This window comes from Podarcis bocagei (assembly GCF_964188305.1).
Source record: "Podarcis bocagei genome assembly, chromosome: 1".
Lineage (NCBI taxonomy): Eukaryota > Metazoa > Chordata > Lepidosauria > Squamata > Lacertidae > Podarcis > Podarcis bocagei.
Window position 1 is genome coordinate 3,455,140 of NC_138125.1, and position 25,724 is coordinate 3,480,863.

Below are 25,724 nucleotides of genomic sequence, written 5' to 3' on the forward strand. Positions count from 1 at the left end.
TGCCAGCCCCGCAATCTCCGGGGACAGAGGGGAAGGCGAGCGCGCACCTTCCCCTCTGTCCCCGGACCCCTTTTGAACCAAGGGGCGGCAACGGGGAGAAGCGATCTTCTCCCCTCCGCCCCTTGCTTCAAAAGAGGGGACAGAGGGGAAGGCGCGCGGCGCTTCCCCTCTGTCCCCGGACGGTCTCCATAGGAACGAATAGATTGATTTTCAATGCATTTCTATGGGAAACCGTGCTTCGCAAGACGAAAAACTCGCAAGAAGAAAAAACTTGCGGAACGAATTAATTTTGTCTTGCGAGGCACCACTGTAGAAGAGCTTTTAGCAGAATAGGCACAGGAGAGCTAGTCTTAGCAACTGCCTAATAAATGGGAGCTCCGCACATCCATCCACAGCAAAGTTCCAAAACCTGATATGCTAAATATTTCAGCCAGTTTGTGGTTAGGTAGGACCATGATATGACGCCAACCCCCTTCAGTTGTTAAGAGACCCCAGTTTTGGATAATGTAAAATGAGCATTTGTCTGCTTAGAACTGATGTTTCACGTATTGGAAGGTTCTCAAGCCCCTTTGGAGAGGTTCCCCCGTCCCCCCAAATTCAGAAAAGCCACCCACAAATAGTTGAACTGTTATGGCAGCTGAAGGCAAAAGGGCACACATTTCTCAAGTCAGAATCCAGCCGCAATTTTTTTTGTCTGAATAAAAATCACTTAAGAGAAAAAGTTCTTGGGCCATTGCGCCATCGCTGTTTCAAGTAGAGCTGTAAGACTTATGCAAGTACGCCACAAGCCTATTCCATCCATTGCTTGAAAGTTTATTTACAAGACGTTCAATATCTGTAACAGCAGCATATAATAAAATCCATGATTCCAGAAGTGGTGCTTCCATGGTATTAAGGTCAGAATACTTGATCTACTGCTATTTCCTGAGATTCAAATATCTTGAAGTTTGCTGGGGGGAAGGGAAAAAAATCAAGTTACCATAACTACATTGGTGCTTCTTGAAACTTAACTTCTTATCTTCTTTCTTCGGCCTTAATGCTTGCTTTTTAAAAGTTTGTAAAATAAGCACTAGCAACTTCAAAGGAGTTTGCCATACTAAGATATCTCTGTTCCTATGGTTACATAGAATTAAACCCTCGCATTTGATTAAAGTTACGTGAATATTCTAGATCCAAGATTAGTGCACTTGATGGGGACACAAAGAGCCCGCTTCACACAGATTTGTAATGCTTTGTCCCAGGCCCTGAGGATTAAGTTCTGTTTAATACAACAAAAAAAGGAACCCTTTACACTTCACATGGAAGGCTAGCGAGATTGCCTCTGATTGCTGAGTCTTAATGCTTCCATATTTAATTCCCTTAAAACTCAGCTTGGCTGTCTTCCAGATGGCTGGGGTCGCTGAAAGTTTACTAGCTTAGTTATAAAGGAAAGGTTTTAAAAGCCATAGCTTGGTCTGAAAATCACAAATGTACCTAAGAGAATAACTGCCAGTTACGCAGAATTAAGGTTTCAGGGTTGTGTTACAAATATGTGGGAAGGTGGGGGGAATACAAATTTTGTAATGCCCACTCTTAACTGAGTGCACTAGCTAGGGGGTCACTGCTGCCTTTCAGCCTTAGCTTTGTGGTAAGGATACAAAAAAAAGCATACAGTCTTTTATATTCTAATATATCTTGTATCTACATTTTATATAGGCTATATTTTATATTCATCTTTTATAGCCTACATTCTGTGAATAAAAACATATGAATGAAAAACCCTCTTACTAAAAATGCTCATTGAGAATTCTACACAGATGTATTCACAAGGCAGACTGGTCCAAATTCATGTTGTTACCCAAGGGCAAGAGTTCCAAAACAGGAACTGAGATTTATTTGTTTCTATTTAACAAGACTGTATTTACCACTTACCAGAACAAAACAGAAAAAGCCCCCAAAGCAGTTTAACAACAAAACAGTTAAAATACCAAAAACACCAACAGAAAACAAGTATTAAAAGCAGGTGACATGAAAGTTTAAAACAGACTTAAAACTGGTGAACAGCTAATGTACTCCTGTTAAACTAAAATGCTAGAATTATATGCCTAGGCAGGGCTTGCCGAAACAAAGTTCTTAGCAGGCACCGAGAACAATTCACTGAAGGCACGTGCAAAATATTAATGGGCAGGAAGTTCTCAAAAATGGGTGGTGCAACACTAAAGGACCCGTTGCCTACAAAAGCAGGACAAGCATGACGTGGCACTTGCAAAAGCACAAATCCTGCAGAGCAAAATAGGAGAGAGGGCACATTTTTGGGTCATTTCCTTTTGGTATATAGAGGGTAGACAAGCTTCATAATTCCCTCCCTGGAAAGGTTTATCTGAATCTCAATCTTCCTTTGAATAGTATTAAAAACCCTTATATTCAGATACCTTGTTAGCCACTATGGTGCTATGGGGCTGAAATTCTTGGGTATGGATTTTTCCTTGCGAGTACAGTCACCCCGCAACTCATGCAGGGGTTACATTCTGTGGAATGCACCAAAAGCCAAAATCTCATATAGTTAAGACACACTAGGTTCAATGGGGGGGGGGGGCGGGGATTGCCAAAGCCTTCTTACCCAAACGTCCGTCCACTTCTTAATTTTTTACTTTTTTTTTGCCAAGCACATAAAGCTGAATACGCACAAATTAAATGTGCCTAAGTTGCAGGCTCACTGTAGTCATGCTTTATATATTGAACAGTTTATTTTTATCCTAGTCAAACACCAAACTCTTTGTTCCACCAAACAAAGAGTTTACAACAGCAGCCCAAATAACGGTGAAATTTGTATTGTAAAAGCAGGGGGTCAAAACATCTCTCACACTTACTATTTGATATGAAAAAACAAGACCTTACCTGTCCTCCACTGTTTTGTTAGATGGGTAGAATACTTTGAATGAAAAGCCACTTCTTGGGAAAGATCCCTGGAATGAGGGGGTAAGAAAGGATTTTAGTTTTTAAAGCTCATCATTTGGATTTCTTAAGAACTTCTGAAGGGCTGTAGCTCAGCAGTACATCATCTACTTTGCATGCAGAAGGTTCAGTCCTCTGCATCTCTATAAAGGCTTGGGAATATCCCATCTGAAACCTAGAGAGCCACTGATAGTCAACATGGACAACACAGACCAAATCTGACTCAATGTAAAACCAGCTTCCTGTGTTCTTGTCGCCACGGCAATAGAACCTTGATAAAATAGATTTGATGAGCAGGTAATGCCCCATGGCTGGGCTATCGCCTCACCTTGTCCCAGGAACTCTCTACACTTGCCTTTTGTTTTGAAACGCCAATTGCGTACCTGCCTGGATCTTTGCAAAAGGACCTAATTTAGATTCTGGAAAGGCAAAATCAGTAGCTTTCCCTGTAACACAAGGCATCTCAAATTTGTTCAGCTTTACAGGGACACCTCCAAGAGGCCGATCCATGCCACTCTTCTCAAAGACACATTGTTCTAGCACCAGACTAAAGTAGAATCTGAAGCTCCAAATTAACAAAACAGTGCGCTGCTTGCATAAGAGTAAGTACTAGTCACCACCACCTGGCAGCATTTAATTTAAGAATAATAACGGAAGGAAGGAATGAAACTCACGTACAGTAACTTTCAGTTAACTTGCCATTTTTTTGTTTTGGAAAAACTAAATAAATGTTTAGTTCAGAATGAGCGGTGCTAAGTAGGAACAATGCCAACTAAGAGTGTGTACTAACAATACATTAAACACATTTTTCTTACTAGAGACTGTTTTTCATCATGCTTACAGAAGGAAGGAAAGGGTGGATAGAGAGATAGGATCTTACGGGATTTATGCAGAGGCAATCAGTGTTGGTCACAGTGAACGGGTCATATTTGTCAGCAAAGACAATGAGATCCGGCAGAGGGTAGATTCTCAATGTATAGTCATAAGCCCAGTAGACAGGACTAACATTAAGGGGCAATGGAGTCAGATGCCCTTGTGATAAAATAGTCTTTACAAACTGCAAGGCAAAGAACAAGGGCACACAAATTACTTTGGTTTCCATTTGAAAGCAAAAACCTGTTTTTCAAACTCCTATATAAATCACAAAACCATCTTCCTTTCCTGATGCTTAGCACATGTTAAAAAGAGCACTATATGCTTCATTTTGAGTTCTAAATCTGGTAAACTAAGTCAGAACTGAGACTCATTCAAATCTCTGCAGTCTTGTGCGGTGACTTGGGGAACACTAAGGTAAAGGGACCCCTGACCATTAGGTCCAGTCGTGGCCAACTCTGGGGTTGCGGCGCTCATCTCGCTTTATTGGCCAAGGGAGCCAGCATACAGCTTCCGGGTCATGTGGCTAGCATGACTAAGCCACTTCTGGCGAACCAGAGCAGCGCACGGAAATGCGGTTTACCTTCCCGCTGGAGTGGTACCTATTTATCTACTTGCACTCTGACGTGCTTTCAAACTGCTAGGCTGGCAGGAGCTGGGACCGAGCAACAGGAGCTCACCCTGTCGTGGGGATTCGAACCGCTGACCTTCTGATTGGCAAGCCCTAGACTCAGTGGTTTAGACCACAGTGCCACCCGCGTCCCTGGGGAACACTACTGTGGCCCAATGAAATTCCCATGCTACCAACAGCACCTGAAGTGATCTCTGAGGACCATGCTTTGGGGAAGCTATACTTTTCCAGAGCAGAGCAGCTGCAAGGCCTCTTGTATGGAAGATGAACCATTTGGAATCCAATTTAGTCATCAGAATCCATCCACACATTCCATTAACTATATTAAAAAGTTTCTACAGAATATACAGAAGAAGATGGAATTTCAGCTCCTCTCTCTCTTTTCAATGAAGACTACTACTCCCTCAGTAGAACTCTTGTATACGTGTCCCATATTATTTGCACAGAAATGCACTGGAACAGAAAAGAACTTCGGGTGTCTGAAGATTAAAATAAGGCAGCCACTTTAAACATACTGCATTCTTCAGGACACCCAAAGTTCCCCTTCTGCTCCTGCCCCGGCAGATTTGGGAGGGCATGTGGGGGGCAGCAGAGAAGGGAAGGTCTCATTGTTTGAGCAGAAATCTCCTTGCACAGTGTTGAATATCACCCAGAGTACAAGTGGGAGTCCACTCCGCTGGTAATCAGACACAAACGGCCTCAGTTCAGTATACCTGAAGGAGCGTCTCCACCCTCATCATTCTGCCCGGACGCTGAGGTCCAGCACCGAGGGCCTTCTGGCGGTTCCCTCACTGCGAGAAGCCAAGTTACAGTGAACCAGGCAGAGGGCCTTCTCGGTGGTGGCACCCGCCCTGTGGAATGCCCTCCCATCAGATGTCAAAGAGATAAACAACTACCAGACTTTTAGAAGACATCTGAAGACAGCCCTGTTCAGGGAAGTTTTTAATGTGTGACATTTTAATGTATTTTTAATCTTTGTTGGAAGCCGCCCAGAGTGGATGCGGAAACCCAGCCAGATGGGCGGAATGAATGAATGAATAAATAAATAAATTATTATTATTATTATTATTATTATTATTATTATTATTATTATTATTATTAACATTATTAGATGGTTTTCTCTGGGTGAGATCCAAATGCGGCAGTCCACTTGCACAGCCCATTTATTTAAAACGGTCCTGTGATCCTTGGATGAAGGGTAGTATAGGAGTTGAATAAAAAATAAAAGCAATGAAGAAATCTGCTTGCATATACTGTAAGGAGTTCAGTTTTCTCTTCTTCCCTCTCCAGCCCTCCCCATATGCTCCAAATCTGCTTCCTCCCCACCCTTCAGAGCAGGTGGAGGTGGGGGAGATGCAGAGGTAAGGAAAGGAATGAGAAGCAGGTGCCCGATCACATCACACTGGATCTCTTCCTCAATTTCTTACTCTATTACTAAAAATAACCATGCTAGAACAATAGTAACGACCTAACCAGCAGAAGATAATCCCCAAATGTTTCATGCTTTTTTTTGCCTTACGTGATTAGAAATATCCAAGTTGCTGTTAGGAAAACGGACACAGTTCCGGCACATCTTATTTACCAGGTCTTCTCTAAAGATTATTATTTCCTGAGTGCAATACTGGACTCTGGAAGGAAGAAGCGCAATTTTATTTTTTCAGGGTGATTAAACAGGCATCCAGGAAAGACCATCAGCAAGGCAGAAACACACACAGACCTCTCCCCGGATACCCAGAGTATTAACCCTACACATGTAGTATTATGTGTACTATTAATCTGACACGTATTAAAGCTCTCAATTTAAAACATCCCTTTTAAATTGGCACATTTACCTGCAAGGGTTTGTAGTGAAGACTGAAAATGGCACCTGCTGTTTGAACTCTTCAGTAATGTATTCAGGAAGTGGCGGCCTGAAATAAATTTGTGTGGTATGTATTAGAAATAAATGTGTCTATTCTCAAAGTTGGATGTTTAAATGAATCACCTTAATTGTCAAGTCACAAGCATACCTTGGCAAAATTGAGCCTGGGCCAGGGTCTTCAGAGCCAGGAACAAACACAAATCGACTGCTATAAATAGTTGAATACATATACTACATTTAACATAACTGATAGGTAAAAATCAAAGCATCAGTAAAGTAAATGGCAACATTACTCAAATACAACCAGAGTTTTAGAAGAGAATGGCAGGCCACATAAACCTCCAATTATGACAGGTGAATGAAAGGCTTTTGGGGGATTTTGTAGCTACCTAGGGATGCAGGTGGCGCTGTGGGTTAAACCCCAGAGCCTTGGACTTGCTGATCAGAAGGTCGGAGGTTTGAATCCCTGCGACAGGGTGAAATCCCGTTGCTCGGTCCCTGCTCCTGCCAACCTAGCAGTTTGAAAGCACGTTAAAGTGCAAGTAGATAAATAGGTACCGCTCCGGTGGGAAGGTAAACGGCATTTCCATGCGCTGGTTTGCCAGAAGTGGCTTAGTCCTGCTGGCCACATGACCTGGAAGCTGTATGCGTGCTCCCTCGGCCAATAAAGCGAGATGAGCGCCGCAACCCCAGAGTCGGCCACGACTGGACCTAATGGTCAGGGGTCCCCTTTACACTTTACCTAGGAGTTTCTAGCTAACAAAGGTACAGTCCCCATTGTCTCCCAAGACAGACAAGTTGCCAACAACAACAAAATATTAAGTGTGGCTGAACAAAGGAGAATGAACTTTTTAGTAGCTGTTATCAAAATTCTGAATACAATACTTGGTGTGAATGGACCCAGTTTTTCTTTCTTTCTTTAAGGGGGACTACATTCTGCAGGGTGGAATGTTTTCTCTAACTGACAAATCTGAAGAACATCTTCTTCAGTAAGATTTTTCACCAAGCAAATAAAAACACAGCACCTACCTCTTATGGATACTGGGGTATTCACAGATGATATTTGCAAGGGCTTTCAGTGAACCTAAAGGTACAACCATAAAAGCTTTCCTATGAAACTGCATAGTTATTCCTACATTTTCTCATCTTATCCACAGGTAACCAATATGCATCTTACATTGACAGCTGAACAACAGTTATGCAGAACACCTCTTATTTTCCCCCACCTTAAGTAACTAAACCAGTTGGTTATATTGTAAATGGCTTTGTGGAAGCTGTTTCTCACAATGCCAAGATCACTAAGGCAAGTATTTTTATTACTGAACCTAAGCAAGTTTAAATTGAGATATCAATTATAGCTGGGCAAAACTGTAGTTCCATTTCAGCCACTTCTGGGTGAAAAGCCACACTGAGAACCCAAGTAAGGGGGGCGGGCTCTGCATATTCTAATAAACATGGTATTCTCTAGGATATGAGCCTGCTGCCATATGCTGTCCTCCAGCTTCAATCACTATTGAAATGGGTAAACTCTTCTAACTGGGAGTGGCTGCCAAGACCACATAACACCGATCTTGAAAGACCTACATTGGCTCCCAGTACGTTTCCGAGCACAATTCAAAGTGTTGGTGCTGACCTTGAAAGCCCTAAACGGCCTCGGCCCAGTATATCTGAAGGTGCATCTCCACCCCCATCGTTCAGCCCGGACACTGAGATCCAGCTCCGAGGGCCTTCTGTCGGTTCTCTCCCTGCAAGATGTGAGGTTACAGGGAACCAGACAGAGGGCCTTCTTGGTGGTGGCGCCTGCCCTGTGGAACACCCTCCCACAAGATGTCAAAGGAAAAAACAACTACCAGACTTTCAGAAGACATCTGAAGGCAGCCCCGTTTAGGAAAGCTTTTAATGTTTGATGCATTACTGTATTTTAATATTTTGTTGGAAGCCACCCAGAGCGGCTGGGGAAGCCCAGCCAGATGGGTGGGGTATAAATAATAAATTATTATTATTATTATTATTATTACTACTACTACTACTACTACTACTACTACTACTACTACTACTACTACTACTATATTATAATGGAAACAGCTCAGTTGCCACTCCTGGTTTTGGGACGGAGACGGCTCTGGTTGCCCTAACAGATGATATTCGTAGACAACTGGATCGAGGCGGGTCAGGACTGCTGATCCTTTTAGATTTGTCAGCAGCCTTTGACATGGTCGATCATGATCTTCTGGACCATCGCCTTGCAGACGTGGGGATACAGGGCATAGCCCGTAACTGGTTGTGCTCTTTTATCTCTGGTCGGGGACAGAGGGTGGCACTAGGGAGGGAAATGTCATCACGCCACTCCTTGGTGTGTGGAGTGCCGCAGGGCGCAATTCTCTCCCCAATGCTTTTTAACATCTTTATGCGCCCTCTTGCCCAGATTATCCGGAGCTTTGGGCTGGGCTGTCATCAATATGCTGATGACACTCAGCTCTATCTACTGATGGATGGCCACACCAACTCGGCCCCTTACACACTGACCAGATGCTTGGAAGCTGTGGCTGGATGGTTTCGTGGGAGCCGATTGAAACTAAATCCTTCGAAGACAGAGGTCCTATGGCTAGGTCGGGATAGCATGGGGATGAGGGACCAACTCCCTTCTCTTGCGGGGGCCCAATTAGTGCCATTGCCTTCCGTTAAGAGTTTGGGTGTAATCCTTGACGCCTCCCTTTCCATGGAGGCGCAAGTCACAGCAACAGCCAAGGCGACATTTTTCCACCTTCGCCGCACCAAGCAGTTGGTCCCTTACCTTTCCCGCCCCGACCTGGCCACAGTGATCCATGCAACAGTCATCTCCAGGCTTGACTACTGTAACTCGCTCTACGCGGGGCTGCCCTTGAAGCTGTCCCAGAAACTCCAGCGGGTACAGAATGCTGCAGCGAGGCTCCTCACAGGGTCTCTGCCATGGGAGCATATTCATCCAGTGCTTTTCAAGCTGCACTGGCTCCCGGTGGAGTACAGGGTCAGATTTAAGGTGCTGCTTTTGACCTTTAAAGCCCTTCACGGCCTAGGACCCTCGTACCTACGGGACCGCCTCGCCTGGTATGCCCCACGGAGAGCCTCAAGGTCCATAAATAACAACACCCTAGTGGTCCCAGGCCCTAAGGAAGTTAGATTGGCTTCAACCAGAGCCAGGGCCTTTTCAGCACTGGCCCCAACTTGGTGGAACGCTCTGTCTCATGAGACCAGGGCCCTGCAGGATCTGATCTCTTTCCGCAGGGCCTGTAAGACAGAGTTGTTCCGCCTGGCCTTTGGATTGGAGCCAATTTGATTCCCTCCGCCCCCTTTTTCTTTTTTCTTTTCCTTCTCCTGCAATGAGGCTCCATTTTAATATTTTAATGTTCCATTATTTTAATGTTGTATTTTATTTTTGTTTTTAAGTTGTAATCACTCATCTTGTTTTTATTATTGCTTGTAAGCCGCTCTGAGCCCGGCCTTGGCTGGGGAGGGCGGGGTATAAATAAAAAATTATTATTATTATTATTACATTCTACCAGCTTCATTCAAAGCATGTCAAGTTTGCACCAGTCACTTATTTATTTATTTATTTATTTATTTTATTTAATTTTATTTTAATTTAATTTTTTGATGGAACCCCTTATATGGGATTTTGTATGTAAATTTTCCCTTGGCTCTTTTTGCTGGCCCATGTAGGACCAGCATGGATAGTTGGCCCTGGTGAATATTTGACATTTTCTCCCCTTGTGATCTTGATTTATGGGCTACCACTAAAACGAGGCTGCATTTTAAGCTGTATTTTAAACAGTATTTTAACCTATATTTTAATCAACTGTTTGTTTGTTTTTAAAAAGTTTTTACTGTATTTTGTATTTGGTGTCAGCCACCCTGAGCCCGGTCTTGGCCAGGGAGGGCGGGGTATAAATAAAATTATTATTATTATTATTATTATTATTATTATTATTATTATTAAAATTAGCCTTAGCCCTCCCATTCATGACAAATTCCCACCATGGATCTCTCTACAGAACGGTCTCTCAAATGTTTAAATAATACACAAACAGAAAAAACCACAAACTATTCACAATATGCAATACAGCAGCTGACTCCAAAGTACCTTTTAGCGACTGAATTTGGTTTTTTCCGTATGGGGCAGAGGAAAAGTTCCCACAGAAGAAGAAGCAAGTTGGCGGCATGGAGGAGTAACCTAGTTAGAGGAATAAGGAACGTCACTGACTTTTGGTTTGGTAGCACGCATCTTTTTTGTTTTTACATTTTGCTTCACATTTCAACCAAAACCTTTAAGCAATTGACAAATATGGGTCAACAGAGCTACCTGAAAACATAATACGCAGCTTCTCCAAAACTTCTGCTTGGTCCAGCCAAACGTCCGAAAGGAACACAAACATGGCGTCCTCATTTTCTTCTTCCAGCTGTTTCAATTTCGCAGAAGATTTCACAGAGGTCGAAGAAGGCCCTCCAAAGAAGTTTGTGTTTCCATAATACGCCCTACAGCATGAACAGCAAATGCCAGAAGGCTCCATTTAATAATAAAAAATAATAATAACAATAATAATAATAATTTATTTATACCCCGCCTGTAATGGGAATTGGGGTTGCTTGTGCGTAAACTGCAAACTGCTCCAAGCTAGCCGTGTAGCTGTCAAACTTTCCCCCGGTTGACAGCCCTTGAAACGTGACTGTCTTAGTCACTGGCAGAATCCGTCAGTGGGCGGGACCTAAATTTGCGCCAACATAGGAGTTGTTTGACTCCAAGTCTCCTCCTAGATTCCCTGCGTGGAAGCCTTCTGCGCAGTGTGGGCGTGCCAAGCGGAGGTCCTGTGCTCTCTCCGCTGATTTCACTGGAAGAGTCTCTGAGCCTCCCCTCCGCCCTGGTGTCCCCTGGATTTCCTTCCCCCGTGGGAACCCTCTCTCTCTCCTTGCTAGTTCCCTCCCCTGCATCACGGGAGCGACTTTCCTCTCCTCTTCCCTCTGATGGCAGTTCCCTGACACCGCCCTTCCCGGTTCAGAAAACTGGGCTCAGGGCGGCAAACAACAAATTTAAAACACTTAATTAATGCAATAAAATACAGTATAAAACGTGAATAACAATAAATTCAGAATTCAAAAATCAATTTAGGGGGGAAATGCATCCAATAAACATTAGATGATCACCAGGGCTAGCTGGCTAAATTAGTCCTATTTGGGCCAGTGAGGAGACCAGGGGAGAATTAGCTGTGGGATCCCCGAGCGGGGAATCTTCATAAAAAGGGGAGGGGGAGGGAAGGAAGAGGAATAAAAGATCAGGCTAAGTTCAAATTGAAAGCCAGGCGGAATAGCTCCATCTTACAGGCCCTGGGGAAGGAAGTTAAGCTCATTCCTCTCCCAGATCACGTCCTCAGTTTGTCACTTGTTGGTTGCAAAGACAGATAGGTAGCCGTGTTGGTCTGCCATAGTCAAAATAAAAAAATTCCTTCCAGTAGCACCTTAAAGACCAACTAAGTTAGTTCTTGGTATGAGCTTTCGTGTTCTGAAGAAGTGTGCATGCACACGGAAGCTCATACCAAGAACTAACTTAGTTGGTCTTTAAGGTGCTACTGGAAGGAATTTTTTTATTTTGGTTGCAAAGAGTTTGACTTTAAATGAGGGTCTGTAGCTTCCAGCACAACATAGATGGCAGAAAGTGAGGAGGAATTAAAGAACCTTTTAATGAAGCTGAAAGAGGAAAGCGCAAAATAAGGTCTGAAGCTCAACATCAAAAAAACGAAGATCATGGCCACTGGTCACATCACCTCCTGGCAAATAGAAGGGGAAGAAATGGAGGCAGTGAGAGATTTTACTTTCTTGGGCTCCATGATCATTGCAGATGGTGACAGCAGTCATGAAATTAAAAGACGCCTGCTTCTTGGGAGAAAAGCAATGACAAACCTAGACAGCATCTTAAAAAGTAGAGACATCACCTTGCCAACAAAGGTCCGTATAGTTAAAGCTATGGTTTTCCCAGTAGTGATGTATGGTAGTGAGAGCTGGACCATAAAGAAGGCTGGTCGCCAAAGAATTGATACTTTTGAATTATCATGCTGGAGGACACTCTTGAGAGTCCCATGGACTGCAAGAAGATCAAAACTATCCACTCTGAAGGAAATCAGCCCTGAGCGCTCACTGGAAGGACAGATCCTGAAGCTGAGGCTCCAAGACTTTGGCCACCTCAGGAGAAGAGTCCCTGGAAAAGACCCTGATGTTGGGAAAGATGGAGGGCACAAGGAGAAGGATGAGATGGTTGGACAGTGTTCTCGAAACTATGAACGTGAGTTTGACCAAACTGCAGGAGGCAGTGGAAGACAGGAGGGCCTGGCGTGCTCTGGTCCAGGGGGTCACGAAGAGTCGGACACGACTAAACGACTAAACAACAGCAGCAAGCTTCCAGCACTGATCACTGACTCCCCAACCCAGCTCACTATGCCCCTCACCTGCATAAAGTTTCTGAAATGCAAATTTTTGCTGATAATAATCCACATTACAAAATCCATCCCAACATCAGTTCCTCAAGAGATTAAATAAACTGTATACTGTTACACCCAATATTTTCCTTCAGAACAGCGGAGCAGAATGAAAATTAATAGTTTTATAGTTTTTTACCTAGTTGTTGTAGAAGGCTCCGTAGGGGGGAAGCCAAACGCATTGACGTGAAATATTTCATCTTCATACCAGCCTAGGAAATAAGATTAGCATGGGTTTTTTTCCAAATTCAAAAAAAACATGGTATGCTTTAAACTTATCACTCCCATTGATGCTACTTCCTCCACCGAAGACGCCAGGCTCTCTGAACATATTTTACATTATTTTTCTCCCAGGTTCTCAAATGTGTAAATGATACACGAACAGAAAAACCACAAGCTAATTGCCTACTGATTCATAAATGCGATAAAGGAGCTGATCCCTAAGTACCTTTTAGCAAGCAAATTTGGTTTTTTCCATATGGGACAGAGGAAAATTCCCACACAAGAACAAGCAAGTTGGAAGCATGGAGAATAACCTGGTTAGAGGAATGTCTTACTCAAGGAGGCCCACCTAGAGGTCTGCTTACGATCACTGCAGCGCCAGATAAAAACATTTCTGTTTTCCTGGATTTTGAAGAAAAGCTAGTGTATTTTATTTATTTATTTAGAGCCCTTAGATTTTACCATCTATTTAAATGGGAAATTTGTAGATCTTTTAGGACTGGTGTTATATGGTCCCGGAGGCAGCTCCCAGTCACCTGTCTATTTTAGGACCCACCCTAATCTCTGGATTATAATCCATTTTAATTTTTAATATTGCATTTTTAAATTGTCATAACACACCCTGGGATCTCATGATGAAGGGCAGGTTACTAATAATAATATAATAAAGGTAAAGGGACCCCTGACCATTAGGTCCAGTCGTGACCGACTCTGGGGTTGCGGCGCTCATCTCGCTTTATTGGCCAAGGGATCCAGCGTACAGCTTCTGAGTCATGTGGCCAGCATGACTAAGCCGCTTCTGGCGAACCAGAGCAGCGCACGGAAACGCTGTTTACCTTCCCGCCAGAGCGGTACGTATTTATCTACTTGCACTTTGACGTGCTTTTGAACTGCTAGGTTGGCAGGAGCAGGGACCGAGCAACGGGAGCTCACCCCGTCCTGGGGATTCGAACTGCCGACCTTCTGATCAGCAAGTCCTAGGCTCTGTGGTTAACCTACAGCACCACCCACGTCCCCAATAATATAATAATTAATAATAATAACACATAAGTTGTTGATGCAGTCTGTATTCTGCTGGAGTGTATGGATTGTGTACACAACGTCTATATGAGTAGGTTCTGTTCAAAGCCTTAGAGCAACATCTAGGCAGTGTCCTCTGATACAATTCTCTTCTCTCCACCCACCCTTATTTGTTCAGATCCCTGGATTTATCATGCAAACAGAGCCAGTAGTTATATCAGCTGAACAAGTCTGACCTTACTGAGAAGAGTGAAGCTTGAGAAGAAGAAAAATGATCTGGCTTACCTTCTGTTAAAACAAAACATGACTCTGTGTATAAGCCACTGTGGAACTGGTACAAAACAGTTAAGGAAGATATTCTTGCTACGTAGGCAGCACTATAGAAATGATTCTAATTATTCTAATCAAAGCAAATGAACAGCTGTGGCTCAAAACACAGACTTTAGGCAAGGCTGTGAATATTCTTTGCACCTTCATTTCTCCACATGAAAGCCAACAGTCTAAATTTTTCCATGTGTTGGTTAAAACAGGACAATAACATTTAGGCCTTCATACTGTTGCAAATTGGGAAGGGCCTGCAGAGAGCTCATATACAAAAATATTGGGTTTTTTTGTCAGCTGAGTAGCAAGCGCAGGATCAGAAAACTTCCATTTCTAGGTGAATCTCCAGGAAGACGGTTATGATGACTACAGCTGTGTGCGATCATGGCAAGTTGATAGTTAGAAAGACAAAAAGACAGCTGCGTAAGCACTGTTGGGTGGGAAGAACTATGTTTTTAATTAAACCTTTCCAGCTGTTTGGCTGCAAAAGCAGCAACACTCAGTGTCTGGCCATTTGAAACAGAGGAGACAAGTGAGGACTAGGTACTGTACAGGAATGAAATGCCCCAGTCCACAGGGTTAACAACTAGAAATCAACATGTGAAAAAAACGAAAAGGGAGTTGGAGAAAGGAAAACTTTGTAGCAGCTGGATGAGAAAAAAGGGCAAATTATTATTATTATTATTATTATTATTATTATTATTATTATTATTATTATACCCTATACAATGATTAAACTACAGGTAGGAAAAAAGAATTGGAAAAAACAAGTAGAAAGTCCACAAAGAAATGCAAAAGGGGAAATATGAGTTTATCTCACTGTTCAGTCTCTTCTTACTTAGGATGCATGTAAAAGGATATTGCTTTACTAATGTCCAGCTGGAAAACTCCTGTTGGATCTTCCAAGAAAAACTTCCCCTTAAAAATATGGATAAAATAAATTAGGGCCAAGCCATTCAGCTTCAAAACACTCCCCTTGAGGTCATGCAACTGTAAAAAAAATTCCACTTCTGCTTATATTAATTGAATATTTTGGACCATTCCCCTGGTCACATTTTAACACAAATCATGTGCATCGCCACCAGAACACTGAACAGCAAAGTCATCTAAAGAGCCGTTGCTGCGGCCCGGCTTACCTCTTTCAGCTGGGTTATCATCCCCAGAACGATAACTTCCTTAACTTTAGCTGAGTTCCCCAAGAGAGTTTCTATAGTTTTGAGCTACAATCAGAGACAAATAAATGTAATTAGTTAAGGCCTGCGTTTCCCAGATTCAAAAATTAGCTACACAGCCCTTAGAGCTACTTTACCCCCTTTGAATGTCAGTCCCTGGTGCCCTACTGCAAACGGCTTACAGCGGTTTTTAAAGACTCCTTAGTTTGCTCTTGTGGGACGCGGGTGGCGCTGTGGTCTAAACCACAGAGCCTAGGACTTGCTGATCATAAGGTCAGCGGTTCGAATCCCTGCCACGGGGTGAGCTCCCGTTGCTCGGTCCCTGCTCTTGCCCACCTAGCAGTTCAAAAGCACGAAGTGCAAATAGATAAATAGGTACCGCTCCGGCGGGAAGGTAAACGGCGTTTCCGTGCGCTGCTCTGGTTCGCCAGAAGCGTCTTAGTCCTGCTGGCCACATGACCCGGAAGCTGTACACCGGCTTCCTCAGCCGATAAAGCGAGATGAGCGCTGCAACCCCAGAGTCGGCCACGACTGGACCTAATAGTCAGGGTTCCCTTTACCTTTACCTTTCGTTTGCTCTCAGGAAAAATGGGAGCTGCTGTTTGAGAAACGCATGCCCAAAGTCTCCAAAAGGCCTTTGTGTTGCAAGGTGCAGGATATAAATTCTGTAAACATTGAAGTAAGTAAATGAAAACATCTTAAATTTTACCTGGAATTTACTTCTGCTTTCCTCTGCAGGTGCGCCAATAGCAGATGGTGTGAACAGTTCGTGCCTATGCGTTCTCTGCACAGTGGGAAACACAAGCCAGGTAGCAAGGGAAAGCACCATGCAGTTAGGGTTAAAACATTTCCCCCCGTGCAATGATGCCCTCAAGCTGTTATCCCACATTAACCACGGTCCTAGCCTACTATGGTTGGGATATGTGCTTTACAAGCTTGGTGGTAAAACGAAACAATGTTCCACAGCTACAAAATTAATTATTTGGAAGGAAACTGCAGTTGCTTGCTTAACATATAGGTAATCAACTCATGGAATTCGCCGCCACAGCATGTGGTGGCAGCCACTATTACAGATATAGTGGTACCTCGGGATGCGAACGGGATCCATTCTGGAGCCCCGTTCGCATCCTGAACAGAACGTAAGACACGACTGCGCATCTGCGTGTGCGCGGGTCACGTTTCGCCGCTTCCGCGCATGATGTCATTTTTACCGCCTGCGCATGCGCGAGCGGCGAAACCTGGAAGTAATGTGCTCTGTTACTTCCGGGTCGCAGTGGAGCGCAACCCGAAAATACTTATCCTGAAGCGTATTTATCCTGAGGTATGACTGTAGTTTTAAGATGGGAATAAGCCAAATTCGTGAAGGAAGAGGAAACTATCAGCAGCTGTCAGCCATAGCAGCTAAGTGGAACCTCCTTGCCCACGGGGAAGCATACCTTGCAAAATCAGTTGCTGGAGGGCAAACAGCACAGAAAAGCTACTGCTCTCAAGTCCTTCTGGGGGCATTGGGAACATCTGAGCGGCCACTGTGGGCATAGAATGCTAGGCTACATAGGTCCTTGAGTCCGATTCAGCAGCACCCTTGTCATGTACTTATGGCATTAATATGTATCTGATGGAGTACTTTCTCCCTTTACCTTACCTGCTGCAAGATGATGTAGCGCTCACGAAACAGTTCTGCTTTATCCCTGGCAGAGCCAAATAAATTTGGAGCCGAATGGCCGGTCATTGAGAGGCTGAAATCAATTTTTACAGAGACTTGTGTAAAGGTGGATTTTAAGCGAGCACAAAAAGTGTGCGCTAATAAGAATACGGGACTGCCTCTCCTGGTCTGCCCCGCGGAGGACCTTCAGGTCTACAAATGACAACATTATGGAGGTCCCAAGTTGCAAGGTGGTTAGGTTGGTCTCAACCAGTGGCGTAGCGGGGGCAAGGCAAGTAATTTGCGCCCCCTAATCCATGGATTTTAGCACTGCGAGTGTGAGCGCGCCCCCCCCCAGATGTTGCGACCAGTGCGGCCGGCCCCCCCTGCACCCCCCACGCTACGCCACTGGTCTCAACTATGGCCAGGGCCTTTTCAGTACTGGCCCCGACTTGGTGGAACGCTCTGTCCCAAAAGACCAGGGCCCTGCGGGACTTGACATCTTTCCTCAGGGCCTGCAAGACAGAGCTGTTCTGCCTGGCCTTTGGTTTGGACTCAGTCTGACCCTTATGTTTCCCTCCCCTTATGGTTTTGATCTATGAGCTACTATTAAAATGAGGCTGCATTTTAAATTGTATTTTAACCCATATTTTAAATTGGGTTTTATTCTTTTCTTTTCTCTCCCCTCCCATTATGTTTTTATTGTAATTTTACTGGTGTCAGCCACCCTGAGCCCGGCTCTGGCCAGGGAGGGCGGGGCATAAATAAAAAATTATTTATTTATTATTAATAATAGTAGTAGTAGTAGTAGTAGTAATACCCTGCCCATCTGGCTTCCCCAGCTGCTCTGAGCGGCTTACACAATATATAAAACATAATAAAGCATCAAACATTAAAAACTTCCCGATACAGGGCTGCCTTCAGATGTCTTCTAAAAGTTGTATAGTTCTTTATCTCCTTAACATCTGAAGGGTGTTCCACAGGGCGGGCGCCACTACCGAGAAGGCCTTCTGCCTGATTCCCTGTAACTTCGCTTCTCGCAGTGAGGGAACCAGCAGAAGACCTTGGAGCTGGACCTCAGTGTCCGGGCAGAACGATGGGGGTGGAGACGCTTCTTCAGGTATACTGGACCGAGGCCATTTAGGGCTTTAAAGATCAGCAGCAACACTTTGAATTGTGCTCAGAAACACACTGGGAGCCAATGAAGATCCTTTAGGACCGGAAATATATGGTCTCAGCGGCTGCTCCCAGTCACCAGTTTAGCTGCCGCATTCTGGATTAGTTGCAGTTTCCGGGTCACCTTCAAAGGTAGCCCCACGTAGAGTGCATTGCAGTAGTCCAAGCAGGAGATAACCAGAGCATGCACCACTCTGGCGAGACAGTCTGTGGGCAGGGAGGGTCTCAGCTGGTGTACCAGGTGGAGCTGGTAGACAGCTGCCCTGGACATAGAATTGACCTGCGCCTCCGTGCTAAAATAGGGAACTAGGAAACCTTTGCATATTGTAAGTCAAACCTGGTCTGAGGAAATGGGGAAACTTTGGGATTGTTGGGATGCCAGCTCTTCCGAAACTGCAAAGCAAGAACTTACGGGAGAAACTTCTTTCTTTCAGAATTGTAAACGTATCTGGGGATATCAAATGCTCCAATAATGTTGAAAGTATGTTCCCTTGGGGTTAAAACAAAGACATACACAGTAAGGCACATACATATGAATGCATTTTAAAGGGGGGGAAATCACTTTTAAAACAATTTGATTCATTATCCTACTGTATCTTATTCATGTATTTTCACATTTACAAGAAAATCACTTTACATTTGCTTGAACAGCGAGAATAGTTACTTTGATTTTCAATTTATTCCAACAGATGCAAATAAACGGCTTCCCTCGGGGTTCAAACACTCCCCTGTCACAGCTCAAGGAGTTCAGAAGCTTTCCCCTATGCTTTTGATTAACCAGTTTGTTGCGTCCTAAGAACATCAAAAAAGCCCTGTTGCATGAGAGCAAAGGCCTATTTTCTCACAGTAGCAAACCATCTGCCTATATACGAAGCACACAAACTGAATTATCAGCACAACAGCACTCTCTGATTCCCAGCAAGTGACCAGGAGCATGCCACCTCTGAGGCAATACAGTGGTACCTCTGGTTGCAAACAGGATCCGTTCCGGAGGCCCGCTCGCAACATGAAAAGAACGCAACCCGCAGTGGCGCACGGGTTGTGATTCACCGCTTCTGCGCATGTCATTTTGCGAGTCTGCGCATGCGCGAGCGGCAAAACCCGGAAGTAACCCTTTCCAGTACACCCGGGGCGCCGTGGGACGTAACCTGAAAGAACGTAACATGTAGCAGACGTAACATGAGGTTTGACTGTACAGCCACCCTGACTAGTAGCCATTGATAGCAGTATCCTCCATGAATTTGTCTAAGACTCCTTTAAAGCCATTCAGGTGGATTACCATTACTGTCTCCTATGGCAGCAAGTTCTATAGTTTAAGTGTGCATTGTATGGACTTTCTTTTTCTCCTTCCTAAATTTCCAAACATTCATCTTCTTTGGATATCCCCCAGGTTGCAGTGTGATGACTGACAGAGGGGATGTTTAGTTGTCCACTCCTGGACAAACTGTGATTTATCTTACTGATGGTTAGTGAAACTAAGCCACGGTTTATGAAGATGGCTTGCTTTCGCTAACCACAGCTAAATGAGCCATAGTTTATGGTTCAGATTACAAGCTTAGTGCTCTCCTACCTGCCCTTGTATTGATTTTACACGCAAGTAGAACATCTGAATAGGACTTTAAGTCAAAGAGCATTCCAGACTTACTGGGCTGTATTCAACTGAGTCAGAGGTAGAATCCACACACATAAAAACTGTCCTGAAAATGCTTTTTTCAAAAGCGTTTTTAAAAATACATTGAATTTTCCTTAAGGCTCATCATCGCGATCTAGTGTCACCTTGTATACTGCACTTAAAACACACTTAAAACTTTTTTATTTGCGGCTGTATAGCTGAGTCCTCTATCTCATTTAAATAACTGACAGTCAAGTTCATGGATTTTTAAAAAATATATATTCTTTTTTTTTATTATTTGCTTTTCTGTATAATCACACCATCAATGCATACTGTGTTACAGTCAAGCACAAGGTAATAAGAAAAGAAAAATAACTTAAATATAACACGTATGTATATGAGCAATAATCGCAACATAACTTATTCCTCCACCCTTATATACATTGACATTAACTCCCCTTTCACTCTTTCCCTGGTTTTCTATCTGGCATCTTTTCAAATTGCATTTTCTTACTCTACTAAATTGTTTCCATTGCCATACACTATCCCACTTTGTCACGTCTACTGCTGAGTATTTATACAGCCTGTTGCACTTATTTTCTTGTTATAGTATTTTTCCATATAACCTATATATATTGTCAAATCTTCTTATAGTTTCTTATTGTCCTTATTTCCTAATCTGTTTGTCATGCTGGCGAGTTCTAAATAATCTAATATTTTAAGGTGCCATTCTTTCCGTGATGGTACCGCATCTGTTCTCCACGTTTGTTCTACCAGAGTTCGGGCCGCTGTAGTCACAAACATCCATAATGTAGTGGGATTTCTGTTGTTATTATTCCCAGAAGGAAAGCTTCTGGGTTTTTAGGAAACGTTCTTTTAAACATTTTCTTCCCAATGCTATCAGCTAATGATCTCTGGTAAAAGCCACACAGTGCCCTAGACATGCCATTTTAATGTAAGAACAAGATTACAATTGCTCAGAGTCTAAATAAGGGGTTAGCGTTAATGAGTTTCAAATCTGAAATATCAGCAGGGAGGGCTACAAATGGCAATTAACTGAATTTGATGGCAGAAATGTTCCCAGTGGTTTGTTTACTCCTCTATGTGAATTGATGCCGACTTACATGGTCTCATCTAGGGACTGGCTGCACTCCAGGACTGCTGCTTCCACCATGGCTCTTTCAATCATATTACATGTCACTGAAGAGAACAATTCAAAAGATTAAAATGGTTTACAGATTGTTCTTTGCTGAAAGAAAATTATATGAAGATGATGTATAGATGGTATATGACACCAGTGTAGTTAGGAAAAATGTACAAAACTATCTCAATTATGTGTTGGAAGTGTAAGGAAAAGGAGGTGACCTTTTACCATATGTGGTGGGATTGTAATGAAATTTAAAAATTTTGGGAAATGACATACAATGAATTGAAGAAAATGTTCCATCTAACATTTGCTAAAAAACCTGAAGCATTTTTGTTAGGGATTGTAGGGAAAGACCTGCCAAAGAAATTGAAAAATATCTTCATGACTGCGACAACGGTGGCCAGAGTCTTAATAGCACAAGGATGGAAGACTGAGGAAATCCCGACTAAAGAATTATGGCAAGAGAAACTGAGGGACTATGCAGAATTGGCAAAATTGACACATAAACTACGGGGCAAGGATAACTGTGACTTTAAAGATGAATGGGAACCTTTTACAAAGTATCTAAAGATCCAAGAAAGCGAATTGGACTCCTTGGCAGGCTTTGAATAAACACTCACAAATTATTGATAATAACCAGTTGGATAAATTAGGGTTTTATACAGTTTTGTAACATGCAGAGAATAGCATTTATAGAGAAACCAGAGATTGGAACTGAGGGAAGTCGGGGGGGCAGGGAGGGGGGGTTGTTTTGTGGGGGGAATTAAGGAGTATATGTTTTAAGATAATATGTTTTGTTTAAATTCCTAAATTTTTTTAAAAAAAGATTAAAATGGTAAGCTATGCATCTGCAGGCTACAGAAGTATTTCACAAAGCATTTTAAAATACCGTATTTTTCGCTCTATAGGACGCACTTTTCCCCGTCCAAAAATGAAGGGGAAATGTGTGTGCATCCTATGGAGCGAATGCAGACTCCTTGGCTTCAGCGACAGCAACGCGAAGCCTCCAAAGCGCAAAAGGAGCACTTTGCAGAAGGGGCGCTGAGCAGATTTTTTTTTTCTTGTTCTCCCCCTCTAAAACAAGGTGCGTCCTATGGTTGGGTGCGTCCTATAGAGCGAAAAATACGGTACCTTTGCTTCAAGAGAAATCATAATAGAATCGCAATCTTATTAGCAATGAGAAGCTAACTGGAACATAATGCTCTACTTGCTGGTTGCACATGCAGCCTTCTGACCCAAAGTTCTGCCCCTGCCATCTATTGTGCCAATTATTAGATCCATAGAACTTTAACACATTTGATTATCATGAGCATCACATCCACATAAGGACGCCACAAAACTCATAAGAATCCAACTTTCTTTTCTCTTCAAAGCATTTAAGATGACCAAAACTCTACTTACAAGGCTGCTTTTCAACAGCATCAATTATATTTTCTATCATGTCTTCAAGCTCTGCTTCATTAACTGTCTGAAGAGCTTCTGTGAGATACTTGGTAGCTTCTCTGATTAAAGAACAAAGAACAAAATTAGTCAAGATGTGATTGAAAGAATCATAATAATGCACAAGACGATGGCAAACAGATGTGAACCTGATCACGAGAACGGCCCCCATTGAATCATTAGTTTGTCAGCTAAAATACAGTCAGACCTTGGTTCTTGAATGTAATCCGTTCCGGAAGTCCGTTCGACTTCCGAAAACGTTCAAAAACCAAGGCGCAGCTTCCGATTGGCTGCGGGAGCTTCCTGCACTCAACTGGAAGCTGCGGAAGTCGCGTCGGACGTTGGGCTTCCAAAAAAGTTCGTAAACCAGAAAGCTCACTTCCGGGTTTGCAGTATTCGGGAACCAAAATGTACAAGTACCAAGGCGTTCGGGAACCAAGGTACGACTGTATATTGCTAATTTCAGCAGAGGGAGGGGACCTGCAAGCCGGGCCAGATTTAGGTTTGATGAGGCCCTAAGCTACTAAAGGTAATGGGGCCCTTTATATGTCCAGCTGCCAACAACAAATTGTCGCTGCTTTTTGTGTTGAGTATATGCTATATGGTCATTTATGGACCTAACAGGTATCTAAAGTGGAAGACAGGAGTGCCTGGCGTGCTCTGGTCCATGGGGTCACAAAGAGTCAGACACGACTAAACGGCTAAACAACAACAAGGTTTCTAAAGCCATTTACACATAACAAAATATGTACTTTATCAAAGGAATTGTTGGAACTGAAATACAATTTAGAAGTATATTAACAGTGAAATACAATTAAGTATATTAATAGTGAGATTTTTATTAAGCTCCAAGTTAAAGTGATTTTTTATTCATAACAAACACTTTGGCATTTGGCAATAATCTAGTCTCTAGAAACTTGCTATAACATGAAATAATAATTGTAGGTTTTATTTTTTTTTTATCTTATATTTTGGAAATGTACATCCGGGTTTGGTTTTTTCCTTTAATTTTTGGGGGGCTATAGCTATAGCTAGTTTAGCTTATACGTAAACCTGGCACTGCCTGGGGGTGCCCAAGGAAGGGCTTTGTGGGAGCGTGTGCCCCGGTGACCTGATTTGGAGCGAGACTTCTTCCAGAGACTTCATTCAGCTGCTTTGCCAAGTAGTCATCGGCTGGACCTCTCTCCTCCGTCCTGAATTTGCCTAGCTCAGGCATCCCCAAACTCTGTCCTGTTGTCACTGACATATCTGGCTTATTATCAGGGGAAACCATTTTACCAGCCCTCTCCAAACCCAATGCTTTCTGGGAGGGAGCAGTTTTGCAAGAGTGACATCTATGTCTAAGGAAGATGCCAGGATTGGTGGCAGCGGGTGGGGGCTCCTTCACAACTGACAAGTCTAGCTTGTCATCAGAAGGAATGATTGTCAGGAATCCTTTGGAGCAGGCATAGGCAAACTCGACCCTCCAGATGTTTTTGGACTACAACTCCCATCATCCCTAGCTAACAGGACCAGTGGTCAGGGATGATGGGAATTGTAGTCTCAAAACATCTGGAGGGCTGAGTTTGCCTATGCTTGCCCTTGGCCATGGGGTGGAGTCCCACAACATCTGGAAGAAATAAAAATAAAATAAAAAATTGTCCAGTAGCACCTTATAGACCAGGCATCCCCAAACTCGGCCCTCCAGATGTTTTGGGACTACAACGCCCATCATCCCTAGCTAACAGGACCAGTGGTCAGGGATGATGGGAATTGTAGTCCCAAAACATCTGGAGGGCTGAGTTTGGGGATGCCTGGCTTAACTCTTTTTTTCTAAAAGCTTTCTAACCTAGTACGTAGAAACCTTTCTCACATCTTGCAGCACCGAATTCCCCACGGTCCTTGCAACCTGTGGCTGATGGCAGCCCTTCCAGATGTTAGATTAAGGTCGGTAGCCATGTTGGTCTGATGCAGTCAAAATAAAAATAATAATTAAAAAATTGTCCAGTGGCACCTTATAGACCAAGTAAGTTTGTTCTGGTATAAGCTTTCGCGTGCATGCACGATTTTAATGTTTTTTGCTTTTAATGTTTGATGCATTACTGTATTTTAATATTTTGTTGGAAGCCGCCCAGAGTGGATGGGGAAGCCCAGCCAGATGGGTGGGGTATAAATAATAATAATAATAAGTATTATTATTATTATTATTATTATCATCATCATCATCATCATCATCATCATCATCATCATCATCATCATCATCATCATTAATATTATATAGTTGGTCTATAAGGTGCTACTGGACCATTTTTTTTATTTCTCCCAGATGTTGTGGGACTCCACCCTCATCAGCTCACATGGCCAAGGGCAAGCATAGGCAAACTCAGCCCTCCAGATGTTTTTTGAGACTACAATTCCCATCATCCCTGACCATTCCTCCTGTTAGCTAGGGATGATGGGAGTTGTAGTCCCTCCCCAAAAAACCTGGAGGGCCGAGTTTGGCTCCGTGTGAGCCGCCCCAGCTTTCGACGTTGCCTGTCCATTTCACACGAGGAGACGACCCCAAGTCCTCAGATATGGCGAAAAAAAGAACCATTCGTTGCACATCCCCTTTCTCATCTCTTTGTCAGCCACCTGAGGAGCCACAGGGGGGAGCCGGCGCCCGCGCGCGCCTGGGGCTGCGTTCACACGTACACGTGTACACCCACCCCTTCATGGGCTGGGGGGGGCAGCGTCTGGCTTCCCACCCCGGGGTGTTTCTGCCCCCTTCTTTGCCTGCTACTCACGCGCGGAGCAGCAAGCCGTGCATCTTGAAGGCGGCGCCCACTTTGCCCCTCAGCTTCTCCGCCGCCATCTTGGGGGTTTTTTCCCGCCAAGGCCCAGGCCGCCGCCTCCTCGTCCCTCGTCAGCCCGGCCCCTTCGGGAGGAGGGAAGGCCCGCCGCGGCGCCGCCTCCGCTCCCTTCACCCCCCAAAGGGTCCTCTGCGGAGGAGGCTGGCTGGGCGGGCGGGGCAGGCGCATCGCCATCATCCGAAATAATTAAATGTCAATAATAAAAAATATTTTATTATTATTATTATAATATGTATTAAAGTTTCATAAATAATCAAAAACTTCAAAGTTTAAACATAGAGTACAAAAACCAAAAAAAACCCTACAAAAATGAGAAAATACAAAACAAAACACAATAAA

At 43.6% G+C, this 25,724-nt stretch overlaps 1 protein-coding gene across 1 annotated transcript; it reads right to left on the reverse strand.

Annotated features, from left to right (window-relative positions):
• Positions 1–797: 797 nt before the first annotated feature.
• Positions 798–25,463, reverse strand: POLE2 (DNA polymerase epsilon 2, accessory subunit). Its single transcript, XM_081196275.1, has 19 exons — positions 25,320–25,463; positions 22,516–22,616; positions 21,092–21,167; positions 18,768–18,845; positions 17,180–17,273; positions 16,247–16,321; positions 15,502–15,585; positions 15,227–15,283; positions 14,330–14,378; positions 12,942–13,014; positions 10,639–10,811; positions 10,420–10,509; positions 7,329–7,383; positions 6,448–6,507; positions 6,271–6,348; positions 5,958–6,066; positions 3,815–3,991; positions 2,878–2,945; positions 798–950 (listed from the first exon to the last, which is right to left on the reverse strand). Exons 1-19 carry the CDS (start codon positions 25,385–25,387, stop codon positions 932–934), a joined length of 1,584 nt encoding a protein of 527 aa, XP_081052401.1. The 5' UTR covers positions 25,388–25,463; the 3' UTR covers positions 798–931.
• Positions 25,464–25,724: the final 261 nt, after the last annotated feature.